Source organism: Triturus cristatus, chromosome 4_1 (assembly GCF_964204655.1).
Source record: "Triturus cristatus chromosome 4_1, aTriCri1.1, whole genome shotgun sequence".
Classification (NCBI taxonomy): Eukaryota; Metazoa; Chordata; class Amphibia; order Caudata; family Salamandridae; genus Triturus; species Triturus cristatus.
Genome location: NC_140585.1, coordinates 413,462,324 through 413,488,290, shown reverse-complemented (window position 1 = coordinate 413,488,290; position 25,967 = coordinate 413,462,324). Strand labels below are relative to the sequence as shown.

General features: G+C 42.3%; 1 protein-coding gene across 1 annotated transcript in view; it reads right to left on the bottom strand.

Moving 5' to 3' along the window:
* Positions 1 to 25,967, bottom strand: part of LGR5 (leucine rich repeat containing G protein-coupled receptor 5) — an 829,784-nt gene that overhangs the window by 383,625 nt on the left and 420,192 nt on the right. The window contains exon 7 of the mRNA XM_085652528.1: positions 9,806 to 9,874. Coding sequence (XP_085508654.1) covers positions 9,806 to 9,874 — 69 coding nt within the window. The remainder of the gene's footprint in view (positions 1 to 9,805; positions 9,875 to 25,967) is intronic.

Sequence of the window (25,967 nt, the reverse complement as noted above, 5' to 3'; positions counted from 1 at the left end):
CCTCCTGGATTTAGTGTACCTAAGCGTTTTATCCAAAACGTCTGTTTATTCACATCCAAGCCTGGAGTTTCTGATAATTTTTTCAATTATCTGGAATCGTATCTGAGCTATTGTGTGATGGTTATCAGACCAGTGTGTCGCTAAAGACGAAGTTGTATTTTTATTACGTATTCTGCTTTTATGCTCAGAGATACGTGTCTTCAATTTTTTTTCTGTTTTGCCTATATACAGCGGACCACACGGGCACTTGATTGCATATATTACATTATTCGTGTTACAGTCTCCTGTGTAATGAAGCTTCAGTCGTTTGCCTGTGTGTGGATGTGAAATCATGTTTCCTAGTATTACATTATTGCAGTGTACGCAGTTCAAACATCTGCGCATTCCTGCAGCATCACTTGTTTGAGGGTGTGAACAGGTACACACCATAGAGCTCTGCACACTGATCGAAGTCTTTGCTTATATTTAGATTATTTGAAAATAGGTGTGCATAGCCCACAATCAGTACATTCATTCTTATTAATATTCCTTCATATGCTTTTACCTTACTAGTCTGTTACATCTCATTTAATGAGAAGACTTGTATTCCACTGAAGTGAGGTCTTGTACTGCATGAGAGAGACACCTGTGAGTATACTAGTGAGAGAACACAGTTTTTCTCTCTCTCACTCAGCCTCCGTTTTCCTCCAATAGCAGTTCAGCCTACAGTTGGATTAGGGACTCTGGGAGAATGAAGATACTGATTAGGCTACTGCTTAGCATTGCAAAATATGACAGTATGGTCACTCAAGTGGATCATCATGTGATGCACCCTAGGAGGTTGATCATAATGTTATTGAAACTTTGATGTATCAAAACATGACAGAACTAATTTTGTCCATGAGGTTAAGTAGAGTGGTTGAGCCCAACAACTTACATGCTCCGGTGTTGAAATTTAATGTTAATTGGTGAGCTCACCAGTTGCTTCCTTTTATTAGTGAGAGTCTCTTAAACCTGTCACCGTTAAGCTGGTCTTGCCCAAACCTTTTGCCTTATTCCTCCTGCTTTTGCGAAATTTGTTTTTGTTGGCCATAGGACTCTGCTCACTTTACTAATAGTAAACAATACTCAAGTGCGTGTACACTCTCCTTTAAACATGGTGAAATTGGCTTACACACAACTGGCACATTTAATTTACTTTTATGTCCCTAATAATGTGGAACTACATGTACCAAGGGCCTGTAAATCTAAATACTATCCAATCACCAATGATCGGACCACCAGACTTACCACCAAGATCACCAAACTGGTGACTGAAGCAAGTACAGAGGAATGGATTACCAAACAAGAATCTGAATTTTTCATGAATTTTACGCCCCAAACACCATACTTCTAGATACTACGAAGATTCATAAAGGGACCACACCACCACCGGGACGCCCCATTGTCTCAGGTATCAACTCAGTACTGGAACCATTCAGCAAATTCTGTGAAAAATGTCCTGAGACCTTTGGTTGCAGAAACAACAACGTACCTCAAAGACACCACCAATGTTCTTAATCTGCTCAAAAATTTGGAGTATCCACAAGAAATTGATCAACTGGTGACCTTAGATATAGAGGCACTTTAAACCAATATCCCTTAAGATGCTACCATAGAGGTGATGGAAACTTACCTACAGGCTATACCACACTGGGAGTCAGCAACCCCGGTCAACATCACTGTAGAATGTGCGACTCTAACTTTGAAAGAAAACGTCTTCCAATTTAAGGATCAAATATATCACCAGATACAGGGCACGTCTATGGGGAGCACCTTCGCACTTATCCTAGCGTGCCTGTATATGGCTGACTTTGAAAACAAACACATCACTGCAGAGACCAACCCCTACCGTGGCAACATCAGAATGTGGTAACGATTCATTGATGATATATTGATCCTGTGGCATAGCGAAGTTGGGATATGCGAAACATTCTGTATATGGATCAACAGTCTCAATCCGTACTTACACTTCACCTGTACCGTGTCGAAGCAAGCTGTACCATTCCTATACTTGCTGATTTCCCGGAGTCAGGATTTACAACAAGCATTTGCAATGCGCTAGGTCTCGCATTCGCGAGGTTTTGAGCTATTGGCATTGTAAATTACAATGCCTTTTAATTATGTGTTTGAAAACCTACAAGGGGTGTGCAAACACACACTTTCTACTTATGGTCATTGCTACGAGAAGCAAAGCTGGCAATAACTGTGCCTCTTTTACTGCCAGCCTTGCTTCTTATAAGCAACGACTAGAAGTACAAACTGCATGTTTACGCACCGCTTTCAGGTTTTCAAAATATATTGAAAAAAAGGCATTGTTATTGACAATGCCAATAGCTCAAACTCTAGCAAATGCAAGACCTATTGCATTACAAATGCTTGTTAAACATAGTTGCCTTACTGTTCAGTGTCTTGTTTTAAATGAGACTAGCATTGTGCTGGAGTGGATGTTATTGTGTCTGTATATTGAGGTCAGAGTCCCTGCCCCCACACTACTTCCATGAGACGCTTCTGACTAGTGATGCCCACTACTACTGAGAGTGATGTGCAGAAAAGTGTATACTTGGCCCAGTTGCCAAAGCTATAGTTAAGACTGACCCCAGTGGCAAATTACTGCAAGCCCCATGATTGTGTCTAGTGTCTCTTACTTGCTGGCCCCGTGGCCTCCTGCTGACCCCAACCACCCCTCCCTCTCAATCGTTGTCTGATACATGTCTGTGCAGGGTGCTTACTGTTCACTTAGGACCAAGATTGATTTGCATATGGTTGCTTCAGGTCTGGAGTGGTGCAGTAGGCAAAAAGATAAAACATTTTCCTCGGGACAGGTCGCGGAGTTAGCATTAACCAGTCTGCCTGAACCCTAAAAGCGTACCCGTGCCACAGAGGGGGGGCATGAATACGTTTTCTGCATTGCTTAGATTTTGATTAAAGTGACACGGGGGAGAGTAGATGAAACTCTGGAAACTTGTGTTGATAAATTAGGATTTTTTACAGTCGTTGGATCTTAGCATAATATTTTAAAATGAAAATACAAAGAAATCTGGTAAGAAAAATTCTAACCTAAAGAGAGGAAATCAGAAATATTTGAGAAACATGGAAAACTGCTAGAAAGAGTCAGGAATGAGGGGAGAAGGAGAGAATAGAGGCATGAAGCTGAGGAATGAGGGAGTGAGCAATATTTTACATGAGGCAGGGGGAGAGGAGAAATGAATGAACTAGGAGGCAAGTGATGAGGAGAAAGGAGTGATTCATGAGGCAGGTGGTAAGGAGTAATGAGTGATACATGAGGAAGGTGGTGAGGCGAAAGGAGTGATACACGAGGCTGTGGTGAGGAGAAAGGAGTGATACGAGGCAGATTCTAGAAGTGGCCCACTTTGCCGTGCTCACATTAAAAGATCCCCTGGACCCCATCAGAAATACACTGGCAAGTTTAGACGACTTTGGGAGTCTATACAATACTTGCACGGGTGTAACTGAATGAAGCTCACTGGTGGCTTCAGCAATGGTTGATTAGTTGCCCATCCTCTTTTTTCTCAGGCTCATGTATCCTTAGAGCCCTGATGATCCTTCAATCTGTCTAAGGGATATAAATGTCATCAACTAGCTCTGTGGACCTAATTTGATTGTACATAACAATAAAATGGGGAGTGTTCTTACTTCAGTTCATGCCACATGTTCGACCGTCGGGCTTTGTGACTCTTACCGATGCACAAAATGTCAGTCGCTAAACATGATGTACAAAAGTGTCTCAGACACTGTTTGTGATTTCCAAATGAGTTGCAAGGGACCTGCCTCATTAAATATTCATGAGGCAGGTGGCAATTTGCGACTCATTGGGAATAGCTGGCACTCACAGGGATGGTGGCCTGCTGGGGTCAGCAGGCAACCATGTCTGGGACTGCTTTTTAAATAAAGCAGCTTTTTTAAATGCAGCCCGTTTTCCTTAAAGGAAAACAGGATGCATTTCAGAAATGGAAATAAAAAGTTTTCACTGCCTGATGTGAAAAAAAATGTGGTGTCCCCATTCACAAAGGGGAGGGAGACCCTTGGGGACCTCTTTCCACTTGCAAATAGCTTACCACCAATTTGAAATTGATGGTAATATGCAAATATTTTGCGACCACATTCCGGGTTCCAAAACATTCATACATACCAGTGCGACTCCCTATTAGGAAGGGACGTACTTTACACGCCCCTTCCTAATGCCGACTCACAAACCCTATTTTGCGAGTCGGTAATAGGTTACTGACTTGCAAACCTGGGTTAGTACATAGGAAAATGCATTTTACTGGTCACAAACGGCCCAAAGGGCCGTTTACGACTAGTATAAAGCATCATACATTTGGCCCTTCATTCTTTTATTTTGGATTGATTGAACCATAAAAGCTACATAAACAACAATCATAACAATGAATATTTCAGAACAACTTCAATACAAAGACATATGACATACCCTATTAAAATACTATTTCATCCAATAATGAAATTATTTGGTGTACATTATTGTCAAAAGTACAATCCAATGAGATTGGTAAGGATAGGTGCTCAGTCCTTAATCAAATAACCTCCAAATCGAACTAGGTATACCGATCCACATTCACAAGTAAAATTATAAAAACAAATCGTTCAAAGCTGGGCTCATGTATAAAATACTACTCACAAATTTAAAACTAGGAATTGAATAAAAACATCTTATTTTCCTGCTTTCCTTCTGGTGTGCCATATTGAGGACAAATAGCATGAGTTTGAGTAGACAATGCAAGCATTTGTATTAGTTTTACATAATCTTAACGCAGTATGGTTGTTGCAAAAACCAAGCGATTTACATAGAGGGATGATCCAGAATGTATTAGGTGAGATTACTTTTTTGTTCCAAGAGCAAGTTAGGGAAGCCAAGGGTGGAGTCCCCAATCTGCATTTTATGTAAAGTGCCCATGTAGTAGGATCAATTACAAAATTTGTAAAAGACTCAAATTTGTGTACACATTTAAACATCAAATAAGATTCTACAAGGCGGCCCAGAGAGACATTAGATGTCTTGCCTCCTAATCCAAAGATCCAGTAGATCGTTCTCAGTTTCTCTCGGGCATCTCAGGTTAATGTGGTAGGGTTTAACCAAAAATCGTTCATACCCAACTTCACTAGCCACGTTTTTATTTTTAAGGGCCAAGGAATTTTACTAACTGATTGGCTTCCAACTAATACCCTGATACAATCCCTATACAGATCCAAGTCCTCATTTACCCACAGACTAATCCAATATTGAATGTGTCTCAGGGTGGCAATACAGAAATATACTTAAAATTCATATCAAATCTTAATGGAAGCATGGGGGCGCTGACGGGAAGTCTCAGTACAGCTTTTACAAAGGCATTTTCAGCTTTTTCCAGAGAAGCAATATTGCAATAACCCCACAAGTCAATGACCCCACAATGACCACACAGGTCAGCACCATACAGGGCTGCACCACAGACTTGACTCTTATACAGCTAAATAGGGGGTGAAACAGCAAAAGCAGATGCCCTGTTGAAAAATTTTAGGATAGCCCCTGCTCTTTGCTTTAAGGTCAATATGCTTTTCTCAATCTGGGGCTGCCATCTATGACAATTGCTTATTCTTGCACCCAGATAGTCAAATTCATTGACCCTGCCGTGTCTCACCCTCTCGAGGACTACCTTACTCTTGGTTTTTCTGTGGGCACTAAATACCATATATATTTTATTTTATTACTGTTTATCTCTAAGCCATGCTCCTTACAGAAAAGATTAAATTCATCTAAAAGAGTGGATAGACCCACTGCAGGTTTGGAAAGCAACTCTTGATCGTGTATTGTCACACATATGTATCACTTGTATGAGAGCACCAAAGACGTTTCTCAACACACGCCCACCGTACCGTCACAATGTTTTTAATGTTTTTTTATATTCAATTGAATAAATCGATCTTTTGATGTATTTGTACATTGATTGTGGTATTTATTGTCTTGGGACCACTGATCTTTATGCACTAGTGGGCCTGCAGCGCTAATTGCACCACCCACTTAAGTAGCCCTTTTAAATACGTCTCAGGCCTGCTATTGCAGCCTTTGTGCAGCTGTAAACTGTCATTTCGATCTGGCAAAATAAAGCTTTCACCAGGCATAAGCTTTCCTTTTTAATACATATAGCTAACCTCTAGCGTAGACTCTACACATCCAATATGGCAGGGTGCAGTGTATTAAAAAAATTGAACATGTACTTTTAAGTTTTACATGGCCTTCTATGTGAAAAAGTCATGAAAACTCCTACATTCGTTTTTCACTACTGCAAGGCCTACTTCCCCTGTAGTATAACATTGGGTTACCTTATTACACAGAATACGTGATAACTTTCAATTGGGAGCAAGTAAGACTGTTGATTTTGGTCTCTAAAGAATTGTAATTTAAAACGCTCTTTAATGGTAAAGTTGTATTTTAAGTCAAAAGTTTGAAAATGCCACTTTTAGGAAGTTATTATGCATGTCCATGTTATACTCAGGTCACTCCACTTTGTAAGTTGTATAAATTGTCGTTTGTACTTTGTTTACACTCTTCTTTGAGTGATTTCTTGTAGTGCACCCGATGTCTAGGACTTAGTCCCAGGTCTTATTCCCTCTTTCTGAATCAGGAGGTTTGGACGGACCCTTCCCTGAGCGTGCACACAGTGCTATTTCACTTTGGTTAACATTGTTTACTTGGCACCACACTTTACAAACACGAGTGCATTAGGCTGTTTTCATTTTTTCACACTTTTAGAAAGTTGCCATTTTCTTGCCCTAACAGTTTAGTGACTGCAGCCTGTATCTTGAGTCACATAATTACTAGGTATAGCTGGAAGTTGTTTTTTGTGTATTGCCGGAGGCAGCGAGACAAAAGGGAAATAGGTTTTGCAGGATGGGGAATCTCAGACTTGAAAGGGAGAAGGCTATGTCAACCTCCCACACTAACACATAATAAAGCATTTGCCTCAGCACTCTTACAAAGGGTTCCACACTAGTCTTTTGTGCCCCAGACAGTTTGAAGCCTGGGCAGAGAGGAAGGAAATTGCAAACACCTCTGGGGTGGGCCCGGCAAAAACATCTCCTACTTCAAAGGTGGCACCAAGGATAAATGATGAACCCTCAGATCCAACTCTTCAGTACACAGCTTGACCTGTACAAGACTCAGAAGAAGGACTGCTGTGCTGCTCTGCTGAAAGAAGGACTTCTGCTCTGCTACTCTGCTGCCCTGCTGTGGTGTCTGAGTGAGGACTGGACCTGTATCTTGAACCCAGTACCACCAGGGTGACCCCAAGGCCTAGTTGGCTGGTTCCAGGTCAGAGCCTTAGGGACAGAAAAGGCTCCAACCTCCTTGTACCCAGCACCTGTACCCCCAAATGGCACCACCCAGTCCTGGACCCTAGGAAGTATGCCTCATGGTTCTCTGCCGGCTCAGCTGGGGTCCAAACAGAACTGACACAGCACGGCGCATAGATTCACAGTGAAACAGCTGCTGCGCTACGCATGCCCAAGACAGGACCTCACATCACAGCCCCGCAGTTCCTTGGAACCACTGCTGCGCAACACATTCTCAATGCAGGACCTCACACTGCAGTTCCGAGTCACGCTGAACCTTGTAACACTCTCTAACCAGGATTTAAGGTGCTTTGTTTAGCGGACATAACTTGGTCCTTATTTCCTGCCTACACTCCATCGACTTCGGCCTAAACTTTGTCCAGCGTGACCAGATGATCGGTTTGGCGCTTTGTGCTTTTAAGTACTATATTTACCGAAATCTTTAAAATTCCATATCAGTGGTTTTACTAATTGGATTGGATTGACACGTTGGACATTTACTTTTTACTTGTCCTGGTAGTGAAAAGCTCCTAAAGTCACTTTTCACTACTATGAGACTTAACTCTCCCATAGAATAATGTTGAATTAACTTACTGCATTTAATAAGTGATAACTTTCAATTAGGACCGGGTCGAGATGTTGAGTTTGGTGTCTAAAGTATTGTATTGTTTATTGCATGCCAATGATTTTGTCATATTGGACTATGGGCTATTCGACCTGCAGAGAAAATTGTTGACATTGAAAGTATACTGTGTAAATAACTGTCTCATGGTAAACACTGATAAAACACAAACACTGTCAGTAGATAGTAAATGTTCCTAATGGCTTGAAGGAACCCACCTAATGCAGTAAGTTAACATTATCCTATGGGAGAGTTAGGCCTTATAGTGGTGAAAAGTGAATTTAGGAGCTTTTTGCTAACAGGACATGTAAAACTTAAAAGTAAATGTTCAGCGTTTTAAATATACTCCACTCTACCCTCTGGGCTGCTTTGGGCCTACCTTAGGAATGATATATATGCAATAAATGGGAAGGTTTGGGCCTGGAAAGAGCTTTATTTTGCCAGGTCGAAATGGCAGTTTAAAACTGCACACACAGGCTGATATGGCCTGAGACATGTTTAAAGGGCTCATTAAGTAGGTGGTACAATCAGTGATGAAGGTCCACTGGTAGCATTTAATTTATGGGCCCTGGAAACTTGTAGTACAACTTTACTAGGGGCATACACTTAAATTACATGTACCAACTGGGTGTAAGCACTGGTTAGCATGTTAGGCTCAATTGAGAGCCTAATATGCAGACCGCCGCTGTGAGAGTGGAGGTGCAAATACAGGGGAGCACTACATATGCCCACCAAATGCACTCCCAGGCTCAAATCTCCTTTGTTGCCATTCAACCACCCTTTTCATGGCGGGTTCACCACTTTGATGAGGGCTGTGAAATTCTAAAAATGCTCGCCCTTGCCGACTACGGCACCACCAGCATGTTGCTGCTGGTAAAGGCTGCTGGTTAAACACCGCCGACCCAGCTTAATCCTTGATATCGGCAGTCTTGTGGTGATCCGACCGCTGCTGTCGTAATACTATGGGCAGTCCGCAGTGTGGCAGTAGTCGGACCGCCACCACGGGTTCTCATAATTAGTTCCTTAGGCATAACCTTCTCTAGCACAGTGAACTGACCAGACAATTACTGATAGGTGTCAGTAAAGTTTCACTGTGATTATGGTGGGTTATTCATCACTGCTTGACTTTTAAGATAGTACATGTGGTTTTGTATGTTACAGTTACTAGCTTGCAATAGTAGAGTTTCCTGGGATAAAATTGAGAGTCGCTGTTTGAAATACGTCCTAAATTCCCTGTTCACCTCGATCCAAGCGTTTAGGCATGCGCATGACATGACAGACACTCGTGTATTAAGGTTTATACATTTTTTGTGGTGCCGGGAAGAAACAAAAATCTGTTTCATATTGGAATGAGGTATGAAATAGTGAATGATTATGGTCAATGGATGTTTTAAGGCAGCATAACATTTATCAATGCTTTGCATGGTGGTTTTGTTTTAATATTGCAGGGGCTAATTTTTTTCCACCCCTGCTAGGATTGAGACAATAAATTCTGCTGGTGTGTCAAATAACGTATATTCTCCTTAAACTGTAAAGACTATTGCTTTCATACTGTGATTCCTAGTTTTTATTTAAAGACCTTTATTTATGAAGCATTTTAAATTTGGCAATTGGCCGTGGTAATTTTTATTGTTAATAAAAATGATTCATTTTGATTTATGAATGTTATGTTTTGGGATTGTAGTTAATGTTTTTGTGATTGTTTGGAATACATTTTTCTAAATTACCATTCTTTCTTTCGATGATGATTATGAATGGATGCTTTATATTTTACATCTAATAATGTTCAACTTCAAAACATTTTTAGATACTTACAATTCTTTGAGGTTTGTTAGAGTACTGATGGCAGACGGAAAGAAGTCCAGGTTGTTGTGATTCAAGTCTCTGGTGAAAGAAGAGCATTTGTTACAAAAACGTTTCGTGTCCCGAATTCCTTAATTTCTTCCACAGTATTGCTGAAATTCATTCCTAAACATTCATAATGTATTTGCAAAAGAGGCCATTTTAACTTTAAGAGAGAAAATCAGTACATTTGGGAAAGTGTATCTTTTCTTTGATCCTATTCTTTTTTAACCACTCGATATATATACAAATGGGCCCTCAAACGCAAATCGAGAGTTGCAAAAACACTGGAGGGCTAGTCCAAACCACCAAAGATATTGCAGCAATTCCTAACTAAAATTACGGCAAATGCAAGAGAACTTTTGTCATTTATCCATTCTAGATATGAAGGGGGTTGGGTAGTTCAGGGTGCAATGGGACTAGTTTATTTTTAGGGTACATGGTGTCCCTTGGTCCCCACACTGTGCGATCACAGATGCCTCATGTTCTTGAAGTGTGGGGGGAATACAAGTGGGGAAGTTACAGTTTCATTTGTGGTTGATGTTTTTTATTTGATGAAGACACACAGCAAACTGAGGACTTTTCTGTGCAGCGGTCCAGCCAGATTCCCTTACAGGATCCATGCCAGATAGCAATGGGTGTTATCTCTGACATAGGGCAAATGAGAGTCCACTCCTGGAATGACAGTGGGCTCCTGGACTGCAATAAGGGAGGTGCAGTTCTGTGAGCGGTGAAACACCATAATCCAGGTATACTATTTTTACGAGGAAAACCATCTACTAGATAACAAATGTCCCTTCTTGAAATGAATGGCCTTCTCCCACATGTTTTTATGTTGCGTTATATATTCTAAAAGCAATTAATGTAAGGAAAGGAATTGTACCTGTAAAATTGATCAAAATTAGAAGTTATGCGTGTTCATACCATGCTCTTATGAAACTTGTTTTCTTGATTTTAATGATTATGGAACATGTTATCATGTCGTGTTATTGATTTTAAAAGTATGTTACTAACCCTGTTCTTATTGATCTTGGTATACCATCATGCAGTGTTACTGTTTTTAAAAGCATGTTGTTATTGTGTGATCTCTTTTTTGGTTGTCCCAACGTACCGAATAAAGTAAACTGAAGATGAAGAATAATGGACTTCTCACAGGTATACTGTTGTGACTTAACTGTTGCTATTCCTTCTCCTTAGCTACATCTTCCCTACTGCTCAGCCAGGATGAGTGCTGGAGTGCTTGGTGATGAAAGGAATGCTGAATGCTTGGTGATGCCATAGAATACATGGGTGCCTTGTGATGTGTTGAGTGTCAGTTGGAGTGTGCAGTCTGAGCAGCAGGGAGGCTGCTCCTAGTGGGGCTATCTGTTATCATCTACTTACTTACCTGGAACGTACCTTGTAAGTAAGTTTAAATAAACCATCTATAGAATATACACCTTGGCTAAAGGAATTTGTATTACAACATGTACCAAGTTGGTTTCACTAGGGGGAGGAATCAGGGTTGGGGAGGGATATGGCTATCATGCTCAGTAGAGGACTCTTCTTGAGGTTGGCCGGGTGTGGGATGACACTCTTGGTAGATATGTGGGCATAACCAGAATCCTGCATGCAGTGTTAATATCCCTGCTTTGCTTATATGCTCGCCCCACGTTTGATGGTGACTTTTCCTGAAAGTACATGGGCACTCTTGTCACAACTTCCCCTGGTACCATGAGTACTGGGTAGGGATTTCAATGGAATAGTCAGCTTGGGATGGGACCATTCCAGAGGTAAAACTAGTCAGTCACGGGGCAACCCCATTGGCCTCACAGACCTTTAGAGGGCACTACACCCACAGAGGTGTTGTTAGACCTTTTACTCCAGAGCCCATAAATCCTTCTCTCAGCTGGATTATTTTTGATACACAACTCGGTTACTGGGCTTGCGGGTGCTAAGATTCTGGCACATGGTTGTTCTGACCCCTAGCCCTTGGAACTCCAGTAAAGGCTAGGCCCTATCACTGAAAGACAAGAATAGCATTTAGATACTTGACTCCTGGTAAACCCTGAACATGAACAGCATGTCATAGACTCGATGAACACTTTTATTCAGCTCAACTTGGGATACGTAGCCTCCCCAGGGATCGTTTGAGAGACCTTCAAGGCCACCCTCCATGGGAGAATTATTAGCTACCAGACTGGGCTGAAGAGACAAAAGCAACAAAACGTTTTAGACTTGGAAACCCAGGTGACAGAACTATAATCTCAACAGCTGCCTCCTATTCATCAGTGGTCCTCAGCAATCTGTTACCAATAAATCTGCATCCTACCATGCCAAGTTACACTCTGCAGGCACCCTGTCAGCTGGAAGGGGACTAGAGAGCTCTATTAGGGACCTCCATCTTATCGGCATAGACCCATTGGGGAGAGAAGCTCTAGAGGGGCTCATCAAAGTAGAGGAGATCAAAAAGGCCCCCAGATTAGACATAACAATAGGAAGTTTTACAACGCATTGGGAAAGGTGGCCTGACTTCAGGGTCTGCAGGCATTCTCCTTGCATACTTCGAGAAGGTTTTCAACTCAGTGTGATTGAACTATATCTTCCTCCTAATAAAGAGGCTCAATATCTGACCCCAATTTTGTCAATATCTGAGACTATTGCATACGGATCTAGTGGGACAGGTCAGGATTGGGAGACCTCAGATATATATCTGGTGCGGTGGAGCACCAGGTAGGGGTGGCTGCTTTCTCCCCTACTTTTAGTGATAGCAATAGAGCCCCTGGGGCAATGGATTTGGATTGACACCCAGATCAGAGGGTTTGAGTGGGCACCAGATAAGAAAGTTAAGGTTGTATTATATGTGAATGATGTGTCCTTGTGTTTAGGACCGAACTTCCGTGGTCCGGCACCCGCTTAATGTAGATCTTCTGAACATTTGGCACTTGGATGAACAACATTGACAGACTTCTGGCAGAAGTGACATTTTGGTAAGTGCTTCCCCTGTCCCTACTGGGTAGTTCAGGGAATTTCAGGATGGTGTCTCTACATTGAGTGCTATATCAGCTATAGAAACACCCCTATGTGATTCCCCGAGCTTCTTTATTAAAATTAGTACTATCTTCAGAAGCTTCCTTTGAGAAGGAGGGGGTAGCCAAAATTGCCTTATGCACATGTCAAAAGTCTCTATGGGTGCATCACCACAGGCGATGTAGACTTTTATTATAACGCAAACCACCTAGCAATTCTTAGTGAATTGTGATATGATTTAGATAGAGACCCAGGTTTGACTCTGAACAATAAGTTCAGCTACATCACCTCCTCCATAGGGGTATGACTAAACTGGTTCTTCCACTGGCCAAAGAGAGTGGTAATAAAGATTTGGTGCGACACAATGAAGACTCTAGAGTGGAGGGAAAGAGTTTCGGGGAGGACAGCTTTTTGGGATGGAAACAGGCTCCCCCAGGTGACTCACCTAACACAATTTTGACAATGGGATACAATAAGAATATCCATGTTGGGGGACGTGATGCAGGGAACAACCTTGAAATCCTTTTGCTTGCTACAGGCAGAATCTGAACCTCTTCGTAGCCAGGTTTGTAGATAACCCCAGCTTTGTCAATCCCAGACACCTTAAGGAGAGACTTGCTACATACTGTGTGGAGTTGCAGGGTACAAGCCCCCATCTGGGAGAGAATACTTTCAGCAATGGGTGAGGTCCTAACTGGAAAATTCTGCAGCACCCCAAGATGACCCTCTTACATACTCATATAGACCTAGATAGCAGCAGATATAAGATGGCACTGTTGTGTACTGCTCTCCAAGTTGCAAAGAGAGGCAATGGTGAGAATTGGAAAAAAACCAAGACCTTCTTCGCTGGAGGGCTGGAGAAAAGGTCTGGCCCACTGCATGAGTATGGAAGGCCTGATGTCTGCAGCAAGGGGATGCCTCACAAACACTTGAAGATCTGGGGGGATTGGGCCCAATATATAGGGACTCAGATTGAGCCTAGATTGTGTACGCCATGGCCTTTATATCAGGAGGTTTGAACCTTTTCTACCATAAACTTAACAGGTATTATTTAAGTCAATCCCAAAGTTAGGTGGAAAATGTTTGGGGCTGGTCATGATGGATATGCTGTTGCAGAATGAATAGTGCTATGAATAGACTGAAGAATATGTCTGTCTTTCCCTTTTGTTTTGGAGGTAGCTAATTTGAAAAAATACTTTGACAATCCCGTCAAAGGGACTTCTAAAATTACTCACAAGCACTGGAGAAGGACACAAATGGTAACTCTAGAAATGCAGACAGACTTTTTAAGGTGAGGTGAGGAAATTATCTGAATGCCTGTATAGCAAAGCTATTTGGTGAATAGTGCAGAAAGGCACATCCTTCCATGCAAGCATCAGAAAAACAAAGGACTGTCGGTCATATTTAGAGAGCACTATGACTTCAAAGCACAGAAGAATGCCTAGCAGCTACCTTGTTAGTTTGGCCTGCTGGGCATTCATTTTTGATTTTCCTGACACAAACTCCCAAAGCAAAAAAAAAAAATTGGCCCTTCCGCACAGTAAGTTTTTTCCCTTTGTTTTGGGGCCATTGTTTGTAACCCTATTCAGGCACAACATGGCAAACCCAGGTAGGAAAATCAGGGGTCGTACCCCCGTCCTAAATAGTGATAAACAATTGTTACTATGATGTGGTCGCCCTGTAATGGTTGGGTTACCAGGTGGAGCGTATCTGATGATAGAGCCAAATAAAACTCTGCCATCAGAATCCTCACACTTATTCAACTCTAAATGAGTTGGAGCAACCACAGCTTTATAGTGGATGTCCTGTTCCATCATTGTAGTCTAAATGTGGCCCCAAAAGATGTTCTGGTAAAGATGACATAGTTCCTTCTAAAAGCTCAACCTCTTAGGAAAGTCAGAGTTCTAGGTGACATTAGATTCCTGGATAATATTTCCTGCTTTGTCAAGGAGTATTGGGCGCTACACTGCTCAGAAGGAGGCATTTCCATCTAATAATAACTGAACTGAATTAAAAATATCCAGAAAAATGGATTAGATTAGGAACCATATTCAAAGCTATGGGTGAGCCAAAAGAGGAACAGGCTTGGTATTGGGGCAGGGGTCCCAGAGGTAGATGAAGACTACGATTTGTGTCACCAAATCAGGGTTTATTTTGGGGTTAGAAATATATAGGAAGCACTGTATTTACTAAGGGGTGCTAGGACCTCACTGCCATCCCACTTCATGTGACAAATGGGGCTTGCATGCAGTAACATCCTGGCATGAGGAATGGTACGAAATTAGTTTGATGGCTTATTCTTCTGGCTAAATTGGGGGTATACAGAAGGCAGGCAGTGACGGATGGTGGTGAATGCACATTTTACAGTACTCCATGTTTCAATCAATCAATCAATTAATGAATCAATCAGTCAATCAGTATGTAGTGGTAAACTACATACACAGTGAAAGTAGAGATGGAATAACGTTATTCTTTACAAGATAAGGAGCTGTAACAGGAGTACACACACATACGCTAGGCTTTCCCACAAAACCAACTGTTGCACGCCCAATTCAAATCAGCACAAGACTCATAGAACCTACAGAGAGTAGCATTCTGCAGTACCCATAGAGCAACATTCTACAGCACGCATTGAGCTAAGACATTTCAAATAAAGATTGCCCTTAAGAAATATAAAGGTACGAAATAAGATATCTTACTCTCTTAGCACTTTGACACTTCCCCAATAAATCCATAAAACAAACACAAGACAAGAGCAAGAGAGAAAAGAAATGTATGAAAGCTATACACATAAACCTCCTGAACTTACAAGTAAAACAATAAAAAAAAACACGATCCTACCTTCTAAACCTAATTGGTTTATTGATTTTATGTGAACCACTTTGCAACGGTTGAATAAAATTACCAGTAGAGAACTTGGTCTCCCTTTCACTGAAAGGCTGAGCAATTTGATTTCTGGGTTTATCATCAGACTCTTTCTTTCTAGTATTGGAATTGGACTCTATATCCCTCACTCTCACCACCCTTGAGAAATTCCACAAATGGTCACCAACTACTCTCACTGCATTCACATGAATTTTTTCATTCTTCATTGGTTCACCAAACTTGTTTTTCCCTTTTTGTACATGAGTAGCTGTGTCGCATTGTAATGTCCACTGCCTAATGAACTTGGAATAAAAAGACTAAATTAAGGAACACTTATCTGTCTTTTCAATTGGATTTGGACTACATATATTGTCTCATTTGACTGCTTTTCACAAATGTGTGGTGCATCTTGGCTTTTCTTTGATCTGTTTGATTAAGTTCCCTTGGGAACTGGCATTGTAACAGTGGGTGCTATTCAGAATGCACACACTTCCTTAATTTATGTGTGATAACACTCTATTGGGGAGAACACTTCAAGGGGTGACATTAGAACAGGTGCTGTAAGCTAGAAGGTTCCACTGTTAGCCCTAATAGTACTCTTGATTTAACACACACTACATCTCCCCCTGTACCATTGCATTTTTCACACCTTTCTTATGATCATACCAACATTTTCATTTTTTCTGTGCTTGACAAATATTCTCTTTGACCAACAACATCAATTTTCCAACATCAGATTCACTCTACAACCATCTGGCCATCCAAGCAGGTCGAAAAGTGGTGTTTTCCTTTCAACCTTTTAACAACTTGAAAGGGGAGAACTTGGTCGACGAATGAGGCAATGTCCTGTAAAACCACAACATACTCCTCACAGATTTGACAATGTTGTGTTTTCCACTTTGTGCCGATTTCACATACTCCCCCATGACTCGATTCATCCTCTCATCAAGGCAGTTAGTTTGGGGATGGTATAAAGAACTTCTATGATGTGTCATACCACATGACTCCAAGAAATTCTCTACACACAAATTGTGTGCTGTTGTCCGAAATTAAAATTTCTGGAAACACCTCCCTCAGGAAGATTTCCCTGAGAAATCCCACCAGGGAACAAGCACTAGGATCTCTTACAAACTTAGGTTCTGGCCATTTAGAACAGCAGTCCATGAGTACCAGAATTAACCCTGGGCGTAGTACTATGCTTCGCTCATGGGAGCATGCGTAGTTTGCACTACTACGTACTATGCAAAATGCACTGCACGTAGCACAGTGCAAAAACTGTGCTACAACATGTAGCGTAGCAACAATATCAACAATACCCACAAATGCTTTGATAAAGCAATTTTACATGCTAAAAAGCATATAACCAATTAACAAAAGTGAACTGTGAATGAAAATATTAGGCAATGAGAGAAGTGATGATTTTGGGGTCCCCCCTAACCGAGGGGGAGGACCAAGCAGATGCCTTGAACACAAAGAGCATATCATGCTGGTGAACGATTCAGTGGTGGTCCCTTCCTCATAGGACCACCCCAAGCACAGTTATGGGAAAAAATACAATCCCAACCAAAGGCCCTGCAAGCATTATGGGACGAGATTAGCAGTGGGCAGTGAATATTATAGTGTCCAATATCAAAATAATTCTACAAAGAGCTGCAGTTCAACTAGTCGCTACATCAAGCTGCAGTTCCACTAGTCGTTACTAGATGTCCCTTACGAGTCAAATGCAAAAGCATTGAAACCCTTTCATGAAGCTTTTGCATTTGACTTGTGAGGGACATCTAGTAACGACTAGTAGAACTGCAGCTTGATGTAATAATAATTTCAATGCTTTTGCATTTGACTTGTGAGGGACATCTAGTAACGACTAGTTGAACTGCAGCTCTTTGTAGAAATATTTTTATATTGGATACTATAATATTCACTGCCCACTGCTAATCTCATCCCAAAATGCTTTGCAGGGCCTTTGGTTGGGATTGTATCTTTGCCAATAACTGTGTTTGGGGTGGTCCTACGAGGATGGGACCACCACCGAATTGTTTAAGAAGATGTGCTTTTTGTTTTCAAGGCATCTGCTTGGTTCTCTCCCTAGGTTAGGGAGGATCCCAAAATCATCACATCTCTCACTGTTTGCTAATTTAACACTTTCACTTTTGTGAAATGACTCTATGCATTTTAGCATATAAAGACAGAGATACTTATTTTATCATAACTTGCACTGTGCAAGATGCTGTTTGCAATTATTACTCAGAGCAGACAAGCACACAGTGCTAACAGCTAGAGTAGCTGAGCGTAGTTCAAAGTGTACTTTGTGTAGCTACGTGTAGTGCTACTACGCAAACTACGCCCAGGGTTAGAATAAACTTAGTACCTCCAGGTAATGAGTCATAAGGACCCATAACATAAGTTCCTAGCTTAGCCAAGGACTGGGTGGAACTTCTATGGACATCAACGGTGGAATTGATACTTGAAGATTCAGTTGGCGCTATTATCCTTGGTCACACAAAGATAAACGTTATCTTTCTAAATCTTCCCTAACACTAAAAGGTACCCCACATAGTCTGTGTTTGACTGGGAATGCTCCTTCCTTGACTTTTCATCCTGTGCTTGCTTGAATCCTTTAACCTTACCAAACTTCTCTGAAAAGACCTCAGGGAACATGTGATTCCACTCCTTTACATCATTATTGCATTCTACCACCAACACTTGTTCTTTATGCCCAGGTCTCAAAATCATGTCAAAAAGACCCTGGTGGAACTATCCAAGAATGTTCAATCCTTTTATGGCAACATACATTTTTCCTTCTATCCTTCTGCCTCTAAATTCTAGAACATCCTCAATAAAGCCCAGTAGCTCTATTTTACGTCCCTCATAGGATGCCGGTGAGCGGTCAGGTGGGAATAATTCTCTATTTCCTATGTTTCCTTGAATATTTTTGAGTTATCATAGTGATTCTTGCCCCTGAATCAACCAATAATGTTAAACTTTTGTCACCCACATCAATGCCAACAATAGGATTGACACAAGAGGAGGGATCTCCTGATACTAGACTTTTGTCAATAGAACTAACTACATCTTCCCCCACACTCAGTACTAAATACTTAAAACCTTCCACCCACATCTGATTCAGTGTCATCCTCACAATCTGATTGCATCACACATGCCATAGGACTAGTGGCAAACCTTGGCAAAATGCCCTAACTTCTTACAGTAGTTACATTTAACATTTTCAAGCAGGACATGATTTACCATTCTTAACATGTGGGGGTTTACCACAATGATAACACAAGTTACCCATAGAAGAATCAGGTTTGAGTCCAGACATCTTGGATCCAACGTTTTTCTGATGAATCTCAGATATTTTTGCTGATCTTTTCCATACTCAACCGCATTCACTGATTCTTGAGGTTTCTCTTCTAGCTCCTTTACTGAAATTTGGGATATGTTTATCCTTTTTGGTGTTTTGATGGTGTCCTCCAAAGATGGGTTACCCATGGACAAGACTTTTTGTCAAATCAGTTTATCTTTACACTGGGAGACAAACTGGTCTCTAATTAACTGATCTGTGAAAGTGTCAAATTGGCATTCCGAAATCAGTCTTAGAAGAACCACTATGTATGAATCAACATCTTCATCCATTTTTTGTTTACGTTTAAAAAACTTATGTTTAATCACAATTAGACTGGGTTGTTTATCAAACCTGATCTGAAGCTTCTTTACAGCTTGCTGATACTCATCAAGATTTTCACCCTCAGCTAACAATGTCTGATAAGTGCTTAAAAGTAGACCCCTCCTCAAAACCCAGTGAGTGTAAAAGCAAAAACCTCTTTCTCTCTTGCCTGAATGTGGAGGCCCCTATTGCACCCAAATAAGTTTCAAACGCATCAAGCAAAATTGACCACCTAACTGGAGGATCTCCCTGTGTGTCCTGAAAAGATGGTGGTGAGGCCACCGACTGCATTATGACAGCGAGTAAACAGAATATAAAAACCGTTCGGATTGTATTTTATTTTCAAATTAAAAAAAATTTCAACCCAATAAATATGTCTAAATATTATATACATATATATATATTTTCCAACAGCTGCCACGAACAAGAACAGATGCAGGCACTCCCGGTAAGCAAAAATGTATTTACTGATAAAGTCATAAGGCGATGTCCGTCCTTATATATATTTATTTTACCACTTCCTCCTTCTGTAAAAAGAGTCCTTGTACTCTAGGGAGAGTTTGCCTCCTTTCTTTATTCGCAACCTTTACACAGAGACGCATTTCGGCAATTAGTTGCCTTTTTCAATATGGATTTACGTCATGATTGCTCAATAAATGCAACATCAAGTACCTCCCATTTGAGAACAATCTGAAAGCCAGACATATCACAGCACCTTTGAAACCCTTCAGATAGCAGGATAAATTTGCCATGGATGCATTACACGCACCATGAACTGAAACCTACCTACACACTAAGGAATGCCCTCTATTCTCGGATTCAGTCCACCCAAGAAAGACTTCAGTCTCGCCATTCCTACGGTGATACCTAAAAGGTAAATTCCATGAAGCATGCCCTAAAAGCACATAACTGTTGGCCAATTTAGGGGTGCTGAATCTATGACTGTGCAATTCTAATCCCACACATATAGCAGGCCAACCTTAGATGCAATTTGCCTGATCTTAGTAGTCACCCTGCTTTTCCCTTACCTTGGTCCGATCACTTTGTGGTGCCGTTCACACTGAAAAATGCGGCCGCCCAAATCCCGCCTTGTCCAAACCCTGAACATAAATCGAGGAATTGGGCCAGGCTTGATGTCGCTACTCTCAATAAGACGTTGATCAACCACAGATCGAATCTCGATTTAATTTCCATTAAAGATCACAAGCTTATTCACTGGCTTTCTGGAGCAGTAGACGTATGCCTCCCTCTCTCCACTAAAAGCTCAAATAAACATTTGCCTCCAGCTCCCTGGTTTACAGAAAAGTAAAAAAGTAAAAAATCTAGGTGTAAAGAGCTTGAAAGGCGCTGGAGGAAACACTATAATGAAGACATAAAAATATTATACAAAAAGGATTCAAGCGCATATCATAGATTGTGCGAATTGGCCTAGGCAAAGTTTTTCTCACAGCAAATTTTACAGTCACAAAACTGCACAAAAACCCATATCAAAGTGGTTAAAGAACTTTCTGGCACCGAAAAATTGACAAAGTCTCCCGTTCTTTCACATAGTCAATGCGAAGAACTTGCTCTCTTTTTTATTGATAAAATCGATAAAATACACACGGGCTGCACATAACAAAAAAACCTGAGATTAGGGCAGAAGTAGGAGAATCATCTAATACCAGAGACTTTCTTACCATATCAGATTCCTTAAGCAATCCCAGCTCCCCTCTCAAATTGTCTGCCTGGGCCGCCATGGACTTCTCTTTTAATTGCCTTCTTTCAAATACTAAATCTGGATCCCCAATTGATCCCTTCCCACCTCAGGTTCTTGGCCTGCTCGATGCCTCCATTTTAATAATGATAATGGAGCTTCTAAACACCTCTTTAAAGGACGGGATAGTTCCACATAGCTGGAAACATGCTATGGTCCTTCCCCTCCTTAAGAAAGCCAATTCTGCACCCTCCATCCGGTCAAACGTTTGACCTATATCGCTGCTCCCTATTCTTGCAAAGATTTTGGAGAAGCATGTAAATGGCCAGCTGACCGCATTTGTGGAAGCTTGGAACTTTCTTCACACCTCCCAATCAGGTTTTAGAGCTGGTTTCTCTACAGAAACCACACTGTTGGGAGTGACTGAAATGCTAAGGCATCGATTAGACGAAGGCGAAACTGCAGCACTTATTCTATTAGATCTCAGTGCCGCTTTTGACACAGTATCCCATCATATTTTGCAGAAAGCCTTACAATCATTAGGCTAGGAGGGAATGGCACTAAAATGGTTTCTCTCCTTTCTTAGTGATCGGACCTTCCAGGTCTCTTCAGCCATGGCCTGTTCGAATTCCCACACCTCCTCTTATGGTGTTCCCCAGGGCTCAGTGCTGAGTCCGCTGCTATTTAATATATACATCCGCCCATTAGCGGATGTGGTTAAAAAAGCAGGATTGTCTCTCTTTTCCTACGCTGACGGCACACAGATTATCTTTTCTCTCTCCTCATCACAAGGACATGCGCCCTCGGATCCTAATCAAGGACTGAGCAAAGTGGCCACATGGATGCAAAATAACCTGCTTAAATTAAATGGCGACAAGACAGAAGTCATGATCCTAGGCAAAGGACATGACCTCTGGGGCCCTCAAAACTGACCCCATGAATTAGGCTCCTTACCCATGCCAGTGAGCAGCGTTCGGAACTTGGGTTTCATTAGTGATGAACACCTATCAAAGAAACAGCAAGTGGCCAAGATCTCCTCCACCTGCTTTGCAGTCTCACGCTGGCTAAAGAAGATCTTATGGCAGATTCCTCTCCCAGTCCAGAAAACAGTGGTCCAGGCTCTTGTTATCTCAAGACTGAACTACGGCAATGCCCTCTATCTGGGAGCAGGTAAGTCAACCAACCAAAGACTGCAATTAGTTCAGAATGCAGATGCAAGACTACTGTTCGGATTGCCTAAGTTCTCTTCTGTATGAGGGTGTCTCCATGAGTTACACTGGTTATCAGTGTCAAATCGGGTCAAATTTAAAGCTCAGTGTTACATGTTTAAAATCAAAATAGGGTTGGCCCCAAAATATCTACAGGACTTGATGATACGGCATAGGTCACTTCGCCCCCTGCGCAGCAAATTCACTTTGTTGTCCCCAAAATCCGGCAGGCCCGTATGAAAGGCCGGTCCTTAGCCTATCCAGGACCAACCTTATGGAATTCTTTACCCGCTATTCTGCAAGTTGAGACCTCTCTGCTTGCCTTTCGTAAAGGTCTGAAAACATAGCTGTACTTAAATTAGTCTGATTTATAACCTTCTCTGCTAGCCTTTCTTGCTCGGTGCCGGGAAACCCTTCTGGGTAGATGCGCACCTCACAAATTCGAAATAAATAAAATGAATCGTGCACATACTCTTCTCCTAGAGCTTTGTATCTACCTACTTGATGGCGTTGTAAACAGTATTGGAAGCAGAATGTCGAAATTGGCAGCGAAATAAACCTGTGGATATTCCAATCCACAGAAGGTATTTTTGCAACAGTGAATGGTAATTTCTTTAACTTAACTTAACTAAGTGTAATTTGGTGTACATTGTTTCCTACCTTCCCATGATGGTTTGCTGTTTTGTAAGGTTGTAAGGTAAAAACAAGCTTGTGGCATTAAGATGTTGCCGTGGTACGCAACCGGAACAAAGTATTTGCAGAGTCCAGCTTAATAAAATAATCGATCTAAGCTGTAACTGACCAAGTTGTAAAGAGGACATATCATTCTCCTTGATGTATATCACATATGACACGATGTTATCCAGAGAGTATATTCTAGTGGACAATTTAGTCATTCCATTATCAACGTCTGCTAGAACCCTTTCTAAATGTGCTCTGTCAATCACGCACAGTTTCTCAGCAGCCTCCTGCTGGGAAGCTTTCACACTTCATTGTATATTCCAGGCAAGAAACGCTTTTGACGAGGTTTTCTTTTATTTTTTTTTTAAATTTGTTGATAGAGTACACAGTGAGTCCCCTATAAGGGGTCATATTGCACACACAGGATTACTTACAGCACAAGTCTTTTATGTATCTCTAAGATCCCTACAATACAAGAAAACAACCCTCAGAATATCCCACCTCCCACTACCCTAATCCCCCATGGCACTAAAAGAAAGATGCAGTGACCTCCATATAATCATCTCAGCAATGCTACAGCACTAGGCAGCCCCAAGGGATACAAATCGAGGACATCAAAGGACATCAATTACAATAAATCAGGGTAACTCGGAAGATACACAGTGAGCGGTGCCCAAAAGTCCTTAGGGCGTGATGTTTCCAGCAATTCCAGCGTAGATCTCTAGTTGCTCCTTGCAATAAAGTAAATCTCGGACCCATTTCTTTATTGTTGGGGTGAGTTTTGGAACCCCAGCACTGTGACACTGCTCTCTTAGCCAGCAAGAGAGAAACAGCCACATGTCTATGATTACAGGGTTTAAGAGACTTCACGCAGCCTAATAGGCAAACCTCTGGTGAGCATGGCACCGGTTCCAACACCACTTTCGTAAGCACAAAGTCCGCGTTCCCCTGCCCACACCTAACACAACCATCACTCTCTTTCAGACCAAAGCGCATCAGTTGTGTCAGGTTATAGTATAGCTGATGGAGGTATTTGAAATGTATAATGAGGAGGTTACAGTTTGCCGTGAGTTGGCCTGTCAGGGCGCAGCAGAACCTCCACACATCTGGCGTCAGGGAAGTATCCAGTAGCGCCGCCCATTTAGTATATGAAGGGGAGTCACACTGTTCTTTTTCCCAAAGGGGAGTATTATACAACTTCGGTATCGGGCCTGCGTGGTCCGTGCCTGCCAGCACAGCATTCAGCGCCAGCAGCGGCATAGGCTCCTCCGGGTAGTCGGGATATGTGGATCGTATAGCTTGCTGTACGCGCACATAAGTGAATTCAAGCATCAACCCCCGGTCTTTGTCCCCTTGTATATCTGAGAGCGATCTGAATCGGCCCTGCTTATATAGGTCACCTAAGTGTGTTATTCTCACCGCACCCAGGGCTCTAAGCGCAGCTGGCTCCTGTGTAGCTGAGATACCGGGGTGGCGGCAAGCGGTAGAGTCGGGGAGTACAGATACTGAAATCAAGTGCGAGCCGCAGTGGCGTAGCTAGAGCTTGTGGCGCCCGGGGCTATCCCTCAGATTGCCGCCCCGGTGCGGGGGGGGGGGGAGGAGAAAGGACAGCACGCACTTGAAAGAGGTCCGAGAGACACGTAGCATCGCCGCTAATAGTTACCTCGATCATGCAAGTTACATGCACATACATGACACGGTCCAAGGCTACACAGTTGAATACACCAGTGACCGGCAGTACAAAGGAGGACACACAGACTGCATGATCTATCTGGGGACTCAGAAAAACCACGTACGACATCTATCAGAAAGCTGCGTGAACGATTACCTGGTTATCACCTCAGCACAATGTAAACATGCACATACATGACACTGTTCGGGGATCCGTCATTTACAGCTGACAATAAATGACCAAATATCATGGTCCCCCCCATTAAAGCAGTGGGGACGTGCACAAACGTGATGTGCTCTAAGGACCCAGAGCCAACTTAACAGTGTCGAAGCTAAGGGTGGGCGTAGTTCGCGAAGTAGCACTTCGCGAAGCTACGCAAAGTGAAGTTCGCACTACGCGAGCTACGCGTAGCACTTCGCGAACTGCGAAGTAACATGTTCGCACTGTGCAAGATGTTGTTTTCAATGATTGCACAGTGCGGACAAGCAACCGGCACTGTGCAATCATTGAAAATGGCATCTTGCACAGTGCGAGCTGTAGTTTTCTGCTGCTCGAGTAGATTTTTCCTCGAGCTGCAGCTTTCTCAACGCAAACTGGTAGTTTCTCATCGCGAGCGGTCGCGAGCATACGCGACCCCTCGCAATGAGAAACCTGACCTTCTCGCGTTGGGAATCTCGCCGGGAGGTTTATTTTCCATGCTCGCGATCGCGAACAAGGAAAAAGTCTCGCCAGGATGTCATTTTGCTTGCTCGCGGTCGCCAACTTGACGTTGAGGACCGCGAGCAAGCAAAAAATGACCGCAGCACTTCGCAACACTACGCTACGCGTGTTCGCACTGTGCTACGTGCAGTTCGCGTAGCGCGAAGTAGCGCGAACTTCGCAAACTACGCGAGCGTAGCGTAGTGCTTCGCCCAGGCCTAGTCGAAGCCTGTAATTCTTTATCTTTCAAAAACAGCAAATTAATTATTCACAGGTAATGACTCACTGTGTGCCCTTAGAACTAAACGCAGCACAAAGGGGTCAGTCAGCTCCACAACCTTGCCAACACAGACCAGATACAAAGCCCTCTCTGGTGGCCCAATGGCAACAACCAGGGATCACGCCCTGTCATTACTTCTAAGCAGCAGCAACCAACTCCCTGGGACCCAAAGCCAGCTTGTAATAGTGCATCTCTCCTTAAGAGCAGCCTCAGCACACACATGGTGCACAGCCTACCCAGGGGGCCCAAAGCTAAAATATAGGGAGTGGAGACACATTGTCATCACAATCCTTAAACACAGCTGTAGGGGCCATGGGAATATGTTCAACCCTATCCAGGGACTCCGTGAATAATCAGA